Source organism: Globicephala melas, chromosome X, assembly GCF_963455315.2.
Source record: "Globicephala melas chromosome X, mGloMel1.2, whole genome shotgun sequence".
NCBI lineage: Eukaryota > Metazoa > Chordata > Mammalia > Artiodactyla > Delphinidae > Globicephala > Globicephala melas.
The window spans coordinates 5,141,871-5,160,981 of record NC_083335.1 but is presented as its reverse complement, the minus strand read 5'-3'; the positions used below and the strand labels follow the sequence as shown (position 1 = coordinate 5,160,981).

General features: G+C 51.2%; 1 protein-coding gene across 7 annotated transcripts in view; it reads right to left on the bottom strand.

The window, feature by feature from the left end:
- Positions 1-500: 500 nt before the first annotated feature.
- IDS (iduronate 2-sulfatase) overlaps positions 501-19,111 on the bottom strand; it is a 44,162-nt gene continuing 25,551 nt past the window's right edge. For all 7 annotated transcript variants that reach the window (XM_060292155.1, XM_060292154.2, XM_060292156.2 and 4 more), the window contains 5 exons: positions 17,569-17,769; positions 15,892-16,062; positions 10,492-10,618; positions 8,346-8,519; positions 501-5,431 (listed from right to left, as the gene is read on the bottom strand). In XM_060292155.1, coding sequence (XP_060148138.1) covers positions 4,959-5,431; positions 8,346-8,519; positions 10,492-10,618; positions 15,892-16,062; positions 17,569-17,769 — 1,146 coding nt within the window. In that variant the 3' untranslated portion in view covers positions 501-4,958. The remainder of the gene's footprint in view (positions 5,432-8,345; positions 8,520-10,491; positions 10,619-15,891; positions 16,063-17,568; positions 17,770-19,111) is intronic.

Here is a 19,111-nt window from a genome sequence, read left to right as displayed (position 1 = left end):
GCATAACACTGTGATGTGACTGTGCTTAACGCCACAGAACTGTACACTTAATAACGTGTGAGATGGTAAATTTGATGTTATGTGTATCTTACCACAATTTTTTAAAAATGCATACAAAAATTTGAGAATTTCAGTCAAAAAAAAAGATTAATGTAGGAATGGTGGTGCAGTCATGACAACTGCAAACCAAGAACTGTCAACAGCATGAAAAAGCAGGCTAACGTTACTTTAGACCAAAACAGCTGGACAAGGGATTCTACGTGGTAGATGTGAGCTATGTCAAGGTGAACGTGTTCGTATCTGTGCACGTGGACGTGGGCAGGAGAAAGAGCAGAAAGCCATGTCCCCACGGCAGCAGCGGCCACGCTCTGGATGTGCGCTTCTGTTCATCCTCACCGCTTCCTGCGTCTTCCAAATTTTACAAGATGAGCATATACTATTCTGATAATGGGGTGGAGAGACAGGGTAAATTAAGTATAAAAACCAACCACAAGAAAAGCTAAGGAATATGAATATTTATTAAATCTCTACATCGGCAAGGGTCTCCATGTTGAACAGGAAAAGACGGGAAAAATCACGTAGGAAAAGAGCAATTTGTTTGATTACTTATAAAAGCGAAACCTAAAATTTAAAGGCAAATTCACACAACTAGAAATACAAATGCCCAACAATCGTACAGAGAGAACGGGGATCGAGGTCATTAATAAGCAAAGAATTCAAAGCTCATACAGGATGCCACTTTCACCTGTTACCGTGAGGGTTAGAGGTTTTGTTTGTTTTCAAGATTTGTATACTCTGTATGCTTGTTTGCTTTATTTTCAGTTTTACTACCTTAAGGGAGCAGGAGAGTGGGGCAAGGACTGAAGTCGAGATGCTTTTGGCAATTTGGCACCGAGAGCCCGTCCTATGGGAGTAATGTGAAGTACACAAAATCATTTTATTCACAAAGTTGCTCATCACAACATTATTTACAATACTGAAAATTTGGAAATTGACTAAATTCCCAATAACTGAAAGGTTAAGTAAATAATGATGAAATTACACAATAAAATATACTACCACCAGTATAAAGTATCTTTGCAAAAACCTGTGATAACCACATGTAACAGTGAAAGAATAGGAATATAAAATTGCACGATACAGCACACGGTATGACCGTAACAGTGTAAAAAATTTACCTCCCAAAAAAGACAAGATATTAAGTGACTCTCTTGGTGTAAAATACTGATGCATCTTCTTACCTTTTACTACATTCGTATTTTCCAATTTTTCTAAAATTAACATGTTAATTTTACAATCAGAAAAAAATACTTTTAAAGTAAGGTGCCCACAAGATTCCTCAGCGATGTTTATTTCATCCCATGATGCAATCTAGAGAGTTCAAACCCCTCAGCCTCTTGGAAGTGGGGGCATGGGAGCGGGCGGTGGAGAGTGATCATGGATGGATGGATGGATGGATGGATGGATGGATGGATGGATGGATGGATGGATGGGTGGGTGGTGAAGGGAGGACGGGACAACCTAAGGGTGGGCAGGGAGGCAGGGATCGGCAAGGGACAGTCAGGGACCAGTGTGCAAACTGGTCAGCCAAGGAAAGGGGCTTTGTGGAGTCAGGGAAGACTCTGACTGCTCAGCGGAGGTCTGTGTAGACCCAGTAGTAGGCACTAACGGTGTTCTTAAAGGGCAGGACCAAAGAAGGATTTCAGGAAGACACATGGATTCTTTGGGAGCAGGGGAGGAAAGAGGAGGGGGAGGTAAACTACGTGGGAAGGAGGTGCGAAGGGCTAGGATGATGGTGGTGGGAGTGGAGGGGAAGAGACCGATTGCCAGAGGGAACTCCCTGCGCTAAGCTTAAACCAGACGTATGTGGTTCACTACCGGACAAGTCTCTGTGGGCAAACAGAGTAGAGAATCAGCCCATAGGAGGAACCCGCCAACAGCCGGGTGGATCGGCCCAGAGTTAATCTAGGGCAGCTCCGTTCGTCCACTTTCTGGCACAACGGAAAGGCTGTAGATCGGTGCTGTCCGATACGGTAGCCCCGACGCACACTGGCTCTTGAGCACATGAAATATCGCAAGTGTGACAGAGATTGTGCTTTTGAAATGTTTATTTCATTTGAATTAATTGAAATTTAAATAGGCACATGTGCCTAGTGGCTAGTGGCCAGCACATACCTAGGGCAGTGGTTCTCAAGGGCACTCTCTGGAGGAGCAGTGTCATGTGGCCAAGTGCAGACTCTCAGGCCTCAGCCCAGACACCCTGAAGCAGAGGCTCTGCAGGCAGGACCCTCGTGTTTCTGAGCCACTGGTTTAGGGCCACTCAAAATTTCTGAGATTACTGGTCCGGGTTTCAACTAAACTGCATAAAAGAACCCCTGGCTCAAGTCTACAAAGAGTGACTTGAGAACCATTAATAAAACGTGTCCAGCTCAGCAGGATCAGAGAAAAGTTACGTGATGCAACGAAGACATGGTTTCTCAAAGCCGATTCAAGATAAGGAATGTGGTTGGCTTTGAAGTGTGAAAACCAGAGAGCAGCCGCTCATCCCAGTGAACGCTGCAGACGTGCACAAGCGGCTCTAAATTGGGTTCAGTGTCAAAAACACAAAAAGCGACCGTCGCCCGTGAGATGAGTTAGAAGAGCACGCCCCTGAATGTGAAATGCAGCCGCGCTTCTAAAAGGAGAGATTCATAAAGGGAGGCCAAGAAAAGCGAAAACCTAAGGAGCATTCTGAGGCTACGCCCTCGCGGAGAAAAGAGGACACAGAAGCACTTCCAGCAGAGCCAGATCTACACGCGAAACACCCCAAAGCAGACCCAGCCCCAGCTGTGGCTTTGGTCACGTGGGTGAGTGATGGCCAGAATGCATGTCACTTTGCTCTCTTTGGCACGGTTCAAATTACGCCTTCAGCAAGAGTAGAATTTGGCGATTTTTTTTTTTTTTTTTTTTTGCGGTACGCGGGCCTCTCACTGCTGTGGCCTCTCCCGTTGCGGAGCACAGGCTCCGGACGCGCAGGCTCAGCGGCCATGGCTCACGGGCCCAGCCGCTCCACGGCATGTGGGATCTTCCCAGACCGGGGCACGAACCCGCGTCCCCTGCATCGGCAGGTGGACTCTCAAGCACTGCGCCACCAGGGAAGCCCTAATTTGGAGATTTTTGATACTAAAACTGTGCTTCAAGAAAATAAAGAGAGAAAAAATGATGACGTGTACATATAATAGTCAACCATGAATGCAAAATAAAAGCCTGGGTGAAAACTTCTCGTTGTAACCGTGCAGTAGGAGATGAAGCTAAGTACGCTGAAAATACATCATGAGGAATTTGACCGGATTGTAAGATTCTTAGTGGAAGTGATGTGAGTGACAAAGAAGACAGGATGAAGAAGGAGAAAGAAAAGGCTGGAGGAAACCATCTACAAAGCTGAGGCTTCCCAGGAGAGACTCGAGCTTCGGGATCAGGAGAGAGGAATAGGGCCCTCCACTCCTCAAGCAGAAACTGTTGCCAGAACACTGTCACTTAATCGCTTAGAAGATTGTTGTGTTACCATATATGCCTCCACTGTAGGCTAATGAGTAAAAAAAAATCTGTATTTGAAATTTTACTGATTTGAAGTAATCTTATAATATCTTGCCTTTTTGTTTACAATTTAACACAGTGCAGTAGCTTAATTTGCCGTACTCTGTTTCACAAATATTTAAATACCAAAGCAGCACTTGTAAACAAAGAATTACTAAAGGTTACTTTGATACAGGACTACATTAGATGTTTATTAAGAGAGTGCTTGACTCTTCTGGTGACTACTGATAATTAATCAACTTCAACGTGTTGTGAATATGACCTGTGAATACTCCATCATTTTTAAGATGACGTAGGCTAAGCTTATTACTACCACCTGCCTTTCTGGTTACTTTCATATTTAGGGAATATAGAACCACATTCTGGGGGATTAGAAATCACCTAATATTATATTAATGAAAAGTTTTCACAGTTCTCAAAATAATTTAGAATTTAACAAAATTAATGTTGTCTTTAATCAGCACTTAAAAAGTAGACTATTTCCTGTCTCCTGGATAAATGGATGTTTGCAACCAACCATCTCTAGAGAAGGAGAACATTAATGGTTTTGAATGACTCAATTCATGGATACAGTTATGCCTGTAACTATTTTCCACTGTGAATAAAGATACCTTTTAATAGATGCCTTTGGGTTCAAAGGTCATATTACTTGCTAACAAATTATTATTTGGGCCAGAAAGTCTCTGAAAAATTTTAACTGAATTTCTCATACATCTCATGCCTCTAGTTTAGTGAGCATTATTTATTATTTGATGTAGAAATTCCATATTAATCACTTCATGCATATTTTATTTTGAGATTTGAAAATTTGTGATCTTAGAAAAACTGAAGCTAGACTTTAAGGCACTGGCATCTAGCATTATTATTTTACATTTTAAAAAGAAACCTAGATTACATGTTGATATAATATTTTGAATATATTGGGCTAAATAAGATATATTATTAAATTATAAACAAAAGAACTAGGAACTTTGTGTCACACCTAATTTGACATGTGGTTACTTTTTGAAATGCACTAAATTTCACAAATACTTAAAGTATTTCTTGAGTACAGTGTTATGTTCAGTTATTATGGTCTTGATAGCTAAACTTATGACAATTTTAGTTTGCTCACTCTGTACTTATTCATTCAACAAATAAGCTATGAGTGTTCCAAAAAAAAGGAAAGAAGAGGTTCAGCCCAGTCCAATTACCAACTATAAAGACAAATCAAAAGTTTCGGCTGTTACGTATTCTGAGGCCAAATTGTTGACGCCTGTTTTGACTGCCTACCCCTGGGGTTGCTTCCAATATTACAGGTAATCACGAAATAACCAGTGTAATTCCTTCTCTCACCAGCTGGACAGGAGAGCGTTATATATGCCCTCTGCGGTTGGCAAAACTCAAGGCGTCAACGATCGGGGAAGGGCTCCACCTTGGGAGTCATTATACATATTGTGATCCTGCCAAGGGTCAGAAGCTACAAAATACAGTTCCCCTGCATGGACGTCTGAGAAGTTAGCCAGAAATTCCCGGGGATTGAAGCCAACCCACACAGTATACCTATAGTCTACTGTGCGTATGGAATAGCCCATGACCTTTATATCTTTCAAACTCGGCTTGTCAGAATTCCACTGAGGAGAGTCCGCAGGCCGGGGGTACTGGCTATAGGCCACCAACTCACGGGGATTACCACGGATGTGCAGATCTTCTTCCGAGTCACGGACCTGAAAATGCTTCAGAAGGTTCCGGCCTTCTCGGCACAGCTCCACGTGAAACGAGGGGATGGGGCAGCGAGGAGGGACAGGCAGCCCTGCAAGTCCCGCAAGCGTGGGGAAGAGAGAGAGCAGTTCCACGAGGTCCCCGGTTTGCCGGCCTGAAAGAGGAAGCAGCCCGGCGGAGGGGGTTACAGCGCAGAAGCCTGCTGCAGCCAGGCAGCACGAGCAGAGCGCGCGCCCAGGCCCTACACGCCGACTTCTGTTCTCTTACAGCATTTATTCTTAGCCCGAGAGTTTCAGGAACAAAGCCGACTCGGCACCTCACCCGACAGCAGGGCAGAATGAAGATGCCCTCAGCCTGCTGGCACTTTTAAACACGATTTGAATTTAGGACCCACCAGTGTTTAAGTGATTCAGGCAAGGGTCATCGGTGGAGGCCCAGACCGTTGGGGAGAAGTCTGTTGAGGACAGGCTATTCCGAGCCTCACGGTAGCATCACCCCGCGGATCACTCCTTTCTGGAAGTCTGCACTTGATCCATCGCCCTTTTATTATTGTAAAATACACACGACATAAAGTTTACCACCTTAACCATTTTGTAGTGTCTGGGTCGGGGGCATTAAGTACAGCCCCACCATCCATCACAGAACTCGCTTCACCATGCACAACTCCCCGTCGCCACCCCCCAGCTCCTGGCACCCACCTGCTACCTTCTGTCTCTATGTGTTGACTACTCTAGGCATGTGTATGTGGACACATCTAGAGTACGTGTCCTTTTGTGCCTGGCTTCTTTCACTTAGCAGCATGTCTTCAGAGAGTCCACCCATGTCAGAGTTTCCTTCCCTTTAAGGCTGAATGATGTCCCATTGTATGGACGCGTCACGTTTTGCTTATTCAGTCATCTGTCAATAGACACTCAGGTTGCTCCCACCTTTTGGCTATTAATTAACGCTATGAACATTCTTCTGCACGTTTTTCTTTGAATGCCTGTTTTCAATTCTGTGAGCCATATACCTAGGAGTGGAACCGCCGAGCCACACGACCATTCTATGTTTAACCTTTTGAGGAACCACCAGACTCTTTTCCACAGCGACTGTACCATTTTACATTCCCACCGGCAATGAGCGAGGGCTCCAGTTTCCCCACACCCTTGCCAGTACTGTTGTTTGCTGTTTGTTTTGATAGCAGCCGTTCTAACGGGTGTGAAATGGTACCTCATTATGGGTGACTTATCTTTAAAGTCTTTACATTGACTCCTGTTAAAATTTATTGTGACCCTGGACCATCATTCTAGCCTTTCTGGATCATTAAGTGCTTGCTCTATACGGCTCAATTTTATTTCCAACGCATTTGGTTTGTAAGTAAAATAAAAAGAAAAAAGGTGAAGAAAGCTTTTTTAAAAGATACCTTTACAAGGGCAAGACCTGGCTGACACAACCGCCTTAACCAGGCCGTCAAGCTTGGCATCACTAATAATGGCACAGGCCGCCATGAAGTGTACAAGACGGCCGCCCCGGACGCTCGAAAGACACGAGGTCAGGGAGATGCGGGGTCCCAGAGGACGACAGGTCTTGTCGGCCACTGTAAGGACTTTTTACTCAGACTTGACACAGGAGTGTAGGAGGCCCCAGAGCAGGGCTGTGACACCACCTGGCTTGGGTTTTATCAGGCTCGCTGTGGCTGTTAAAGTCAGGATCACTGAGGAAAAACTCCAGGGATCAAGGGCACACGCAAGGAGAGTTTAGCAAGAGACGGTGGCAGTGCGGTCCACGGTGGTGACGGTCGGTGGGGGAAGTGGTGTGGACATATTCTGAATGGAGAGCGACAGGCGCAATTGCTGACACACCACGAACCGCATACAGACCATGACAGAAAGACGGGGGCCGATGGCCCCATGGTTTTGTGGCCTGGGCAACCACTGCCACTTCCTGAGATGGGGAAGAGCGTCAAAAGAAAGGCTTAAGGTCAAAGGTCAAATGGTCAGCTTTGGGCACGTTAGACTGGCCAACTGGGACAGGCTGTTGGAAACCCAAGTCCAAAGATCAGGGAAGACATACAGGCTAGAGGTAAAATTTGGAAATAAGCAGTTACATCAATTTACAACCTGAGCACCTCCCAACTGAAGTTTCAGAAAGGATTCTCAACCTGTCAGAAGATTTCTCCCAGCAAATAAAGGGCTATAATCATGCCCTGAAACCGTTTAACATTTTTATCAACGACATGAAAGAAGACAGTGCATGCAGCACATAGAAATTAAATGTGTGGAAAATAAAATTGGGCCGTAGAAAACAAACTCGGGAAGATCTAGAAAGGCCAGAATGATGGGCCAGAACCAGGAAAAATTTAAACAAGAATCAATAGAAAGTACAGGATTTAGACGTTAACACGATGGATTAAATGCAGAAGTCCTGAAAGGGAGCAACCTGGTTTAGCAGAGTTCACAGCAAAAGCGCTCCAAGAAGGGCAAATGCCACCTGAAGCACACGACTCATCTCTGCGCTGAGCAGATCGAGTCAGGAGACAACTCACAGAGAACCCACACAGGTCGACCCCCATGGCAGGGACGGCCATCTTGTCCAAGTGATGTTTCCAGAAGTGCTTTCTCAAACTGGAGCTTTTTGGAAGACAAAGACCAGGATAGCCAGGGGCCTGACGCTACCTGGAGAGGACCAGCTTGGGAGGACTGGGACAGGGAGGTCAAAGTAAACTTGCCCTTCATTCCTGGGGACGGCAAAAGCAGAAGCACTGATTTGACAGAGCCGGTGCTTCAGCAGATGGAGATGCTGCCGAGCTGAGGCCCGGCCAGAAGTGAGCAGGTGACGGAGTTCTGCTCACCGGTAAGCAGGCAACCCCTGCCCCAGTGGAGTCTGCTACCCCCTCCTCTGGGCTCAGAGCACACTGCTGTCACCTCTACGACAGCCCTCCCCATCCTGGGGGTGCCAGCTGCTCCTCTGTCCCTCCCCCTCTCCAAGCCCCTGTGGACAGGGGCCATACTCGTTAGCTCTGGGCCTGCCACTCCCCTTCCGCGCACAGGAAGGCCAAGTCAAGCAGCATTACTCCTGAATTTTCATACCTGGCTCCACTGATTCTGAGATGGAATCAAAAGGGTCGAGGTATGGGAAAAGCTTGTCGCCTGCCGCTGGAAGCGGAGCCGTCCTTCCCGGAACATAGAACAGCAGGGGCACGCGAGTAGTGACGTCAAAATTGCTGTATTTGGCCCATTCTCCGTGTTCGCCTAGAGCCCACCCTGGTTCATAAAAAGCACACAGAATGACAGAAAAAGAATAATCACCTCGTGGCTTGCTCATTTCAGTTAGACGCCATTTCATTCCCTGTTGTTAAAGCCAGAGGAAGCAAAACCTGATCGTCTAGAGGGCGTGTACCACTGAAACGGGCGCTGTGAGACTGTGGCACAATCGCTCAACTTCTAAAAATAGTATCTTTTTCAATTTTTAAGACATACCACAGACCAAGAAAACATAACTTCTGATTCCAGACCCTTAACCTTGATTAAAAACCACCCCCAAGCCTCATTTAAAGCAAAAGATAGTTTGAATACCCCGAGATGGAACTTTCCAATCACTTCACGTTTGAGTGCCTTTTTGATATGAAAAATATAAAAGAGACTGTATGTTGAGTATTTCGTATTAAAAAGTAACCCAAACTACAAAAAGCTGCTGTGCATGGGTTCAAGAAGGCTTCTGTGGTTCGGATGTAGGCAGTCCCAGGAGGGCCTTTTGAGAAGGGCCATTTGTAATCAGCTACAGCTGCCTCCGAACCAAAGCGAGCTTCGAGTGACCCTGCCTTCACGGGGGTGCAGTGGACTGTGGAAGCACCGGGGGAGAAAACTGGGCGCTGAGAAGACGGCCCGGAAGGGGATGGCAGATCATTAGGCAAACGGTGAAAAATTACACCTCCACACTTCACAATACGGGTCTTTACAAGGTGCGAGGTAGGCCTGTGAGAAATGACACGGAGAACTGTCTATGACATTAAGTGGAAGAAACAAGCCAGGCAACGAAACAGGACACAAGCACAATCAATCCTGCCACATCCCACGACGATACGTTACGCACATACACACTCATGACATACAGCCCCATGTATATGCACGACTGAAGGCAGGTGGACGGACCCCCGATCCGTCAGCACCAGTTAGCTCTGGGCAGGTGGGATGAAGGGCAGGGTGCTCTGGCCCTACATGATGTGCTCTGCATACTTCTTTCTCGCTACAGTGAGCACATGCTATGATCTAACACTGTCCCACTTCATATTTGACGATATTAGAGAACTGTTTTCCTGTTTCTAGGTAGGATGACGGCAGTGTGGTTAAACTTCAAAAGAGCCAAATTTGGGCTTCCCTGGTGGCGCAGTGGTTGAGAGTCCGCCTGCCGATGCAGGGGACGCAGGTTCATGCCCCAGTCCGGGAGGATCCCACATGCCGCGGAGCGGCTGGGCCCGTGAGCCATGGCCTCTGAGCCTGCGCGTCCGGAGCCTGTGCTCTGCAACGGGAGAGGCCACGACAGTGAGAGGCCCGCGTACCGCCAAAAAAAAAAAAAAGAGCTAAATTTATTAGAAATACTGTTCAGAAAACTAAACCACCTGAGACTGGCTTCAAAACAATTTGGGGGTGAGGGAGGATAACCGGGGCTCACTGGCCTCAAACACACCCTGGCCAAAATTAAAAAGAATTTTTTTAAGATGTTTCCACTTTTGGAAAAAGTGAGAAACTGCCTTAGAAGAGACACAGAGTTGTGAACCCCAGGCTCCTGGCAGAGCGGACAGCGGGGCTGGGGTGGAAGGGGTAAGTCGGGTCTGAGGGCCTTGTTGGGCTCTGCCAGGATTGTTCTGGATCTTCGTAAGAGAAACTAAAACTCCTCCAACCCTCTAGGTTAGAAATGGGTCAAAGGGGCTCCCCACACAAATGGACGGCTCCCGCTGAGCTCACCAAGAAACAACAGTTACTACAAGGTCCCCCCACCCACCCAGCTCCACCACCCAAGCCCCCAAGATGCTTCTTTGACCCAAAAGAGGGCCCGCCTCCGTGGAGAGAAGTCCCAGGACTAACGAGGTGGCCATAAAGGCACCCAAGACTCCAGACTCAGGGCACTGCTGGTTCACAAAAGAGAATACACACCTATTTCAGGTAGCCTAGGAAAGTTTCCACAGAAAAGGTCCAATGCTTTGAGCGACTCACCTGGGCATTTCAAAAGGCTTACCGTGATCCGAGGTGAGCGCCACGATCGTGCTGCTCGCCAGCTGAAGATCGTCCAGGGCACTCAAAAGGTGGCCAACCTGCGTATCCAAATACGAAACACAGGCAAAGTAGCTCTGGCGGATTTTCCGCTGCAATTTAAAGAAGAAGAATAGTGAGAGTGACGCAAGTTAAAGTGCACGGCATACCCAGCCACAGTGCTCGCCTGAGCGCCCCTCCCGGGCCCCAGCCCTCGGGCGCCCTTGATGACCTTCTGAGCCAAAACGGAACACTCCATTCCCTGCCATCTCACCCCCCCCCATACAGCTACAGCAAAACCCGCATGTCCACAAGGATTCTTTGCTAAGCAAATCAGTTTTCACTTTAGGGCACAGATCACAGCACGTGGATGTACCACCTACTATTCCTTTCTGTCTCCTTCACATACTCTTGTGGGTCCCAGGAGACACCCATGTACACAGAAACTGACCCCTCAGCCTTCCAAAGTCTGCTGAGGGTCACACCAAAGGTACCACATAGCTGTATTCATTTCCTGGGCCGCTCTAACAAAGTATGACAGACTTGGCGGCTTCAAACAACAGAAACAGATCGCCTCCCAGTTCTGGAAGCCAGCAGTCTGAACTCAAGGTGTCGGCAGAGCCTCTCTGAAGACTCCAGGGGAGGAACGTTCTAGCTTCTGGCGGTGGCCACAATCCTTGGCGCTTCTCACAAGGACCCCAGCCATACTGGGTCAGGGGCCAGCCCACGGCAGCATGACCTCATCCTGACCAGTCATACCTGCAATGACCCTGTTTCCAAACAAGGCCACATTCTGAGGCCCTGGGGCTCAGGACCTCCACGGATCTTCCTGAGGGACGCAACTCAACTCTAACAACGGCCGTGAGTGGGCCTCTCCCCTGAGCTCTTCGTAACCCAGTGGATGGCAGCCGCTTCCCTCACAGCCTGTGGCTGGCACGTGCGCTTCCGGCCCAACAAACTGCCCACAGGCAGGACAACGGTGGCGGAGGAGGGAGAGCAGCCCACCCCCCACGGACCCCCCACCCCAGAGCGGCTTCCGGAGCAGATAGGCTCCGTGAAAGAGCCGCAGCCTCTGCTGGGCTGACTCTTCCGCCGCCTTGTCCACAAATCTTAGAGAAAAAGATGAGTCCTCTACCCCTGCCACAGGGGAGAAGCGAGGGAACCGCCGAGCCATCAGACCAGCCCCAGCTTCCGTGTGTCCCAGCTGGTCCTGTCAGCCGGACCCGCAGTGAGAACAGTCATGAGACTCGCCCCCTCTCCCCAGGTGGTGAAGACAATGGATATCCATCTAACCTTCTAGAAGGATTATGCTGAACCCTGGCTACTTCTAGCTTCTGGTAGATAAAAGTCTCCAGTCTGTAACTTGGGGAACTTCAGTCCTCCTGGGGACCAAAGACACCTGTCAGGATGGCTGTGTACTAGTCAAGGGTACGCCTTCCTTCCTATGCGGGCCCCTGGAGACAGGAGAAGCAACAGATGTGGTCGTCAACCTCACTGAGCCACCCGTCCAGTGAGGACAGGAATGGAGACAAGAAAAGGTGCATTACTGGTGGGGCCCAGGGACGACCCTGGAGGATGAGCCCTCGAGTCGGCCTGGGGAAATCGGGGGAGGCTTCACAGAGGAGTTAGCATTTGAGGAAAGGAGCTGGCAGTCAGACAAGCGGGGTCGGATGCCCTAAGCAGGGGCTGCAGAGCGGGGAACAGTGTGGAGTCACCGCAGGCCAGGGCACGTTTTGGGCCAGCAAGCTGACCAGTGTGGCTGGAGAGTCACATGGGAGCGCCGGGGAGCAGGACAGGACACTGGAAAGGCAGGTCACGGCCAGATGATACGGACCCAGAGGGTCCATCCACGGAGTGGAAGTCTCGGGTTGGAGGCCAGCAAAGGCACTGAGGTCACCCGAGGAGAGGAAGTGACACAATCTGGGCTGCAGGCGAATGAGGGTCCCCCACCGAGAGCCAGAAGCAGACGCCAGGGGCTCGAGGGGAACCAGCAATAGATCAGCGCTGCGCGCACGGGGCAACCTCCACGGTCGCTCGTTGAAGCGACAAACCAAGACCAGACCACTGCGGTGGTCCACGAAGTGGTGCCGAAGAGGAATTTAGGGAGATGGGGTAGGAGCAGGGGAGGGAAAGGAGCTGAGGACCCCAAAGGGAACGCCAGGTTTCTCGCTAGGCTGGCAGCACGATTCAATGGCACGGAGAGGGAGGGGGCGCAGGAGGAGGAGAAAAGGAAGAGCAGGAACGGCGGTGCAGCCACACGGGGCCTCTACCAACCAGTGGACAGACAGACGCGTCTGGAATCAGGAGCGTGGGGCTGGAGAGGCTGTCCCGAGGCTCATCCACAGCAGGCTCGGCGGGCAGGGCTGGGGGCGAAGAGCACAAACAACACGGGGGGCGGCCCTGGGCTTGAGCCCGGAGGGCAGCACCTCCTAAGCAGCTGACAGGACGAGGCGCCTGCCCTGGGGCCTGCAGTGGAGGGGGCCCAGGAGGCTTGGCGAGGAAGCCCAGGAGCAGACATTTCCAGAAGGCGTAGCTCTCTCAACAGTGAGAGGGCAGCAGGGATTCAGGGATGGTCAGGACCCCCGAGGCTGGATTTTATTTGCCAGTGAGATCAGGGCTGACCCAGATGAGAGAACGCTTAGTGGGATGCGGAGGCAGGAGGCCGCACAGAGGTGGACGAAGAATGAAAGGGCAGTGAGGCCACAGACGCAGCAGAACAGAGCACGTCGCACTCATTCTCCCGTGGAGGGCGGGCGAAGGGGCAGGAAGGGGAAGAAACAGGCAGGGCCCAGGGAGGCGGTACTTCTGAAGATGGGATGGACGGCTGCACGGAAGTTGGGAGGAGACGGCAAGGAGGGGCAACGGGGTAGGGAGGGGCCGAGTCCCTGCTGCTCTTCTCCTGAGACCAGGGAGAAGGCCGCAAGCTCAGCACACAGGCACGCACAGTTCTGGCTACAAGTGAGGGAGGTTATTTCCAGCTCCCGTTTACCAAGTACCTGCTGGGTGCCATCTGATCCTCCGAGCCACCCCGGAAGCTGAGCATTACCACTTCCATCTTACACAGGAGGACTCCGAGGCTCCGAGAGGTTGATTAACTTGCCTAGAGACACACAGCTGGCAAGGGGCACAGCCAGGATGTGTACCCACGTTCAGCCTGTGCCTTCCCCTTCCTCAGACTGGTAACCAGCCTCTGCCTCTGAAACAGGAAGTACAGTCATCTGCTGAGAGACGGGGCAGAAGAGCGGGGGGGCGGGGGTGGGAGGATGTGGGGGCAGAGGGATGTGAGGGGCTGGAGGGGAGTGGTGAGGGTTCAGAGCAGCTGCAGAGGGCAAGAGGGAGCCGAGCAGAGGACTGGGCATGCGAGCATGTCCCTGCCTCAGGACGCGGGCTTGAGAGCAGACAGGGTAGCCGGACGGTCCTGTGGTCAGGGTATTACAGTCAGGACGAGGATAGAGGGACACGCGTGCTCAGGAGCTGGCGGGAAGAGCAAGTGACCGGCCACGGGGCCTCAGCTATCCAGGGAGGGAGCAAAGCCCAGAGGGGAGCTGGACACGGGGGAGAGGGGGCCACACACCAGTGATCCCCGCGTGGCCCCAGGCTCACGCACGCGGCACTGAGTTAGAGGGCTGACGGCTGAAGGGGGCGCAGGACCCAGAGGCTCGAGACCCAGAGCTACAGGCGGATGATGAGCAGGGCCAAGTGCGAGGTGAATGTGGGGCGGGGATCAGCACACAAGTACACCAGGGAGGTCCTCTGGGTCACTGTGAATCTGTGTGTCCAACTGGGCAGCTACACCACCAGCGGGCGTGGTGAGAGGAGGGGCTGAGACAATCGGGAAGGCACCCTCGCCGTGCAGCCGACACTGCCCTAGACAGCCCCCCCCACATTCACTGTGGTCCCCACTGAAAACCTTCAGAGCAGCTGTCATCACGGAAAACCTTCCCCCATCTTGTGTCGACTTTGCAGATAAGGACACCGAGGCTCAGGGAGATAGGATGACTCGTCAGCAGCCATGCAGCCGGTGTGGGGTAACTGGAATTCGAACCTAGACTGGTCAGAGCCAGCGAAACAAACGTGGGGGCTCTGGCATCACACCTCCCAGGGGGCGCTCCTCCGCAGTAACTGCGTGATCTGGGCAAGTCTCTAGTGTCCTTACCTGGACAACAGAGACAGCAGGCCCCCCGCTAGGGTCCCACGGGGACCAAAGAGCACACACAAGACGCTGAGCACCCTTCCCGGTGTGCAGTCCAAAATGTAAAGGGTCATCGGGAACGACTGCCGCTAACGCGATGTCCAGGCGCAGCCTCGGGGCTGCAACTCCAGCAAACCCCGCTCTCAGAACCCCTGCGGGGGGAAGTAGGAACCCAACAGACCGACGGGCCCGCTGCTTCTCAAACTCTTACCACTGCCACCCGAGACGCAGGGTGGCGCGGCCCTCCTCGCTCAAACCCTTGCCGGCCGAACACAGGGGCCAGAGAGCAAGAGACACCTGGGCAGTCTGTCTGGTTTTGTTTTGTCTCGACACGTAGCCTACGGCAGCGGTTCTCAAACTTCTGCCTGCATTAGAATCACCAGGTGTGTGTTTTTGGAAATGCAGGTTCTCGGGCCCCACTCCCAGCCTCCAACTCCCTGACTCTGAGTGGGACCAGGATGCCGTGCTTCTAACGAGCCCTCGTGGAGGTTCTGACGCAGGCGGCCCAGGAAGCACTGTGAAAACGCTGCCCTCTTCCTTCCCCTGTAGACGGGCTGCGGGAGCGTTCACGTGTTAACAGAAAGGCAGGGCTGCGTGTGGAATATTCCAGAAAGAGTGTTGCTCAGCGTGCGCTCTGCGTGCCAGGGAGAGTGGGGTTGACGAGTCACCCCCACGTCACAGCAAACGGACCCCAGACACTGCAGCTGGACAGGGCTGGCCGTGTTGGTGCCCCAGCCCCCTCTGTGCCAAGGCCCCGCTCACCAAGCCACCTCCTGAGAGTAATGGATGCCCGTGTCGGCGTTCCCACGGGGACCCGCCAGGACCAGCAAACTGAGAGTTCTGGGTGGCACGGGAGTCGCCAACCACCCTACACCTGACAGACTGTCACCTGGATTCAACAGCATCTCCTGTCAGTTAGTGAGGGTCACCCAGGGCCTCTCCCCATGCCAGGCCCACAGCCCGCAAGTCCCCAGATCTCCAGACACCCCCTTCTTTGGAAGCGGAGACGCTGAAGGGGAGACTCTCTACCCACCCAGCACGTTCGCCCCAACCCCGGTGCTCCACAGGCCGCCTCACACAGAGAAAGTTCTCAGCAAGACACAAGGGACAGAGCATGTCCACCGAGAAAAGCACCATCACTCGTGACATCATGCCATAAGTACCCAATACTTCCCCCAAATCCGTCCTTGATACCTGAAAGTCGGCGGGAATCGGGCCGTAGGGCACACTGAGGTTTAAGGCTTGGACATCCTCCCGCTGCCTGATATCCATCCAGGGGTTGTAGGCCACAGGAGGGAGGCCGGCAGGGACCTGGGGATCAGGAGCTAGGGTGATGTTCTCCAAGGGATACAGCTTCTGAAATTCCTTGGGGGGAAAGCACACAAAGCCACCGGGCCGTCACTCTTCCGGCAAAGGCACAAGGCTGGGCCCCTACTGGTGTTTACGCTGCCTCTCCTCTAAGCCTGTGACGCGTCTACACAAGTACCTCCCCCACTTGAAAGGCACTCTCACGAGATGCCAGTGGTAATGAAACGAGTTGGCTGGTTTCCTACAAACCGAGCAGCGACAGCTCTCTTCCCTCATAGAGACCGATGCCCTCCTCTTCCCGTTGCCACGTCCCCTCCAACTAGAAAAGGTGTGCAGAGGTGTGGCCAGTTCCCCAAATCAGCCTCACGCTCAGAAATTCACTGGGAGAGCACACAGGAGTCCGCACACAGCCCTACTCACGGCTGCAATTACTGCAGAGAAAGGATACCAGCCACAGTCAGCAAAGGGGATTGTCACAGGGGGTATCTGGGGGAAACCAGGCACAGGCTGCCAGAGTCTTCCCCCGGTGAAATCACACAGGATGCGCGCAATTCCACCAGCAACAAGCTCTGTGACAGCACGTGTACAACGCTGCTGCTAGGGAAGCAGAGGCTCGTGAAAGCCTCTGCACCCAGGATTTTTACTGGGGCTGGTCAGGCAGGCACCCTCTGCCTGCACACATCAAAATCCCAGACTCGAAGCAGGAAAGGAGGGGTTTCCGTGAACAGCTCAGGCCTAGGGAGCCACTTGGCAGTTCTGGGAATGGTGGGAACACTCCCGAGATCCAGGTTCCCAGAGGCCAGGCCAAGGGTCAACCTCAGGAGCAGGCCTTTCAACGGATCACAGTCAGGCCTGGTAGGTTAACTCCTTCTGCACGAGAGACAGAAGTTGGTCTCACTCCATCAAGCGGGGCTGACAGCTCCTGCTAGGAAGGTGAGATCCCCTGGGCCAATCAAAGCGCGACACTCACAGCATCAAAGAGCACGTCTCTGGTCTCCACGCCCATCGCAAGTGACGGGCATGCTTTGCAAAGTCAAAAGGGTGGGCTGCTCAGGCTCGGGGAAAACATGATAGGAAAAAACTGAAAAATATTCTGAAAAAGAAGAGACTACATACTCTAACTGATACACATGCAAGTGCAGGATTCGAGCCTCCAACGAGGCACATGCTGCCCTGTGTTTCAGGGCTCAGGGGGAAAGGCAGTTACTGAAGAGGGCTTCACATCTCCTGGAATTCTGTACCAAGGACCGCCACTTACTGCAGGCTTCGGCGGCCAGCTCTGCATCCCTTTTCCGTGATGACTCACTAGCCAACCCAACATTACTCACTGACTTCTAGCGAAAAACCCTCCAGTGGAGGAAGTAGAAGCCAAGCGTTTCTAACAAGATTCCTACGTGTCCTAAGTCTACTTCTTAGCCTTGACCTCTGAAACCCATCTTCATACCACTGAGTATACTAGTGCCATCAGGCGTCCCTGGTGACAAGGGATGGCAGGACGTGGCCACCTTCACTATGACACAGCTGTCGCAGCTGTGCTGGATCAGCCGTCAGCCAGCTCTTCACCTTGGGGTATCTGAAGGGGATGTGCGGCTTATGATAGCCCACAGCCAGGAAGAAAGGACTGCCAGACGTTTTCATCTTTCCCAACAACCGTATGGCTTGCTCGGTGCTCTGCTTGTCAGGCAGGGTGCCCTCGGGCACATCTGCCACATCCACAGGGCACAGCAGGTTGGCATGGAGTTCTCCGTCTGGTCCCCTGCAGGTCTTCCAAAACAAAACATACAAAGTCAGCTTTTTAAGTGCAAGAAATAGAAGTCATGAAAGTTCCCCACAATGGATTTAACGTTTATGTTTCGAGCACATTAAGTATTAGTCATCCAGACTACACGGGCACATAGAAGTAGAAGTAAAACAGAGAAGCGTTTCTTCTTTTCCAGGCAGAGGCCAGAAATCCAGCAGAACTTAGTTCGCTTCTCGTTGTTCATTCTCTGTCTCTAGGTCATAATTAATTAAAGGAAACCGAAGTAAACTCACGATCAAAAAAAAAATCTGTCTCTAATTCAACAATAAAAAAACGTAGACCAAGGACTTGAATAGATATTTCCCCAAAGAAGATATACAAATGGCCAATAAGCACATGTAAAGATACTTCACATCATTAGTCATTAGGGAAAGGAAAAAAAATCTGTTTTCAATTTCAACGACAGACTAAAGCTTATAAGTGACAGGGTCACAGTTAACTAGATAAAGTGACAGTTCATGGAATTTCCAGATCCTCAACTCCACCATGCACAGGATGGAACCTACCGCTTCGTTTCTTAAAGTGGCCACGTCGGCCACAAGGCCAGTTTCAGTTTTGACCACGACTTCTACCTCACAAATACCCAGGGGCATCTCACCGAGGAGCATCCTTTCACAGCTCCGCCCTGTCCACACCGCCCTGGGCAGGGCGGCCGCCATCTGCCCCCCTGCAGCACCGCCAGGGGTTTGGTGCAGTCAGACCCACCGTCTTGAGAATGACGTGGGACATGGGCACAGGGACCTGGCGTTTGTGAGACTACTAAAAGTAGCAAGATGACTTCAGGGAACAGACGCATCGAGATGGGGTCTTCCGATCTCATTCTCTTAATACTCAAGCCACAAGCCAAGGGCCAGAGCCCGCTGGCTTTCACTGTATTCTGAAATGAAAGTTGTCATGAATTTAGAACACTTTTCTGCACCCCACCAACCTCCCCAAATCCACACCCTTCTCCACACGATGGCTCTAAAATCCTCTGAGAAACATGTCATTTCTCAACACTCCAGCTGTTTCCCTGAATTTCTTAAATGTAAGTTTTAGTTGCATTTATACATCGGGGGCTCTTCTGAACCGAGATTAAGTTTCCTTATAGATTCCTTTTTTTCGTAATGCTTTAAAATTTTAAAGCCCCTATCAAAGGTCTCAACACCTGAACATATCCATTAGGCCCAAGACAGACAGACAGACAGATAGACGGAAAGCCTTTCTCCCAATCTGGGCTGAGGCGCTTAGAGCACGGGTCTCTCTTCGTCCTTCCATGTCTCGGCATCTCCTATAACGAACCCTCTGCACAGAGCCTTATCCAGA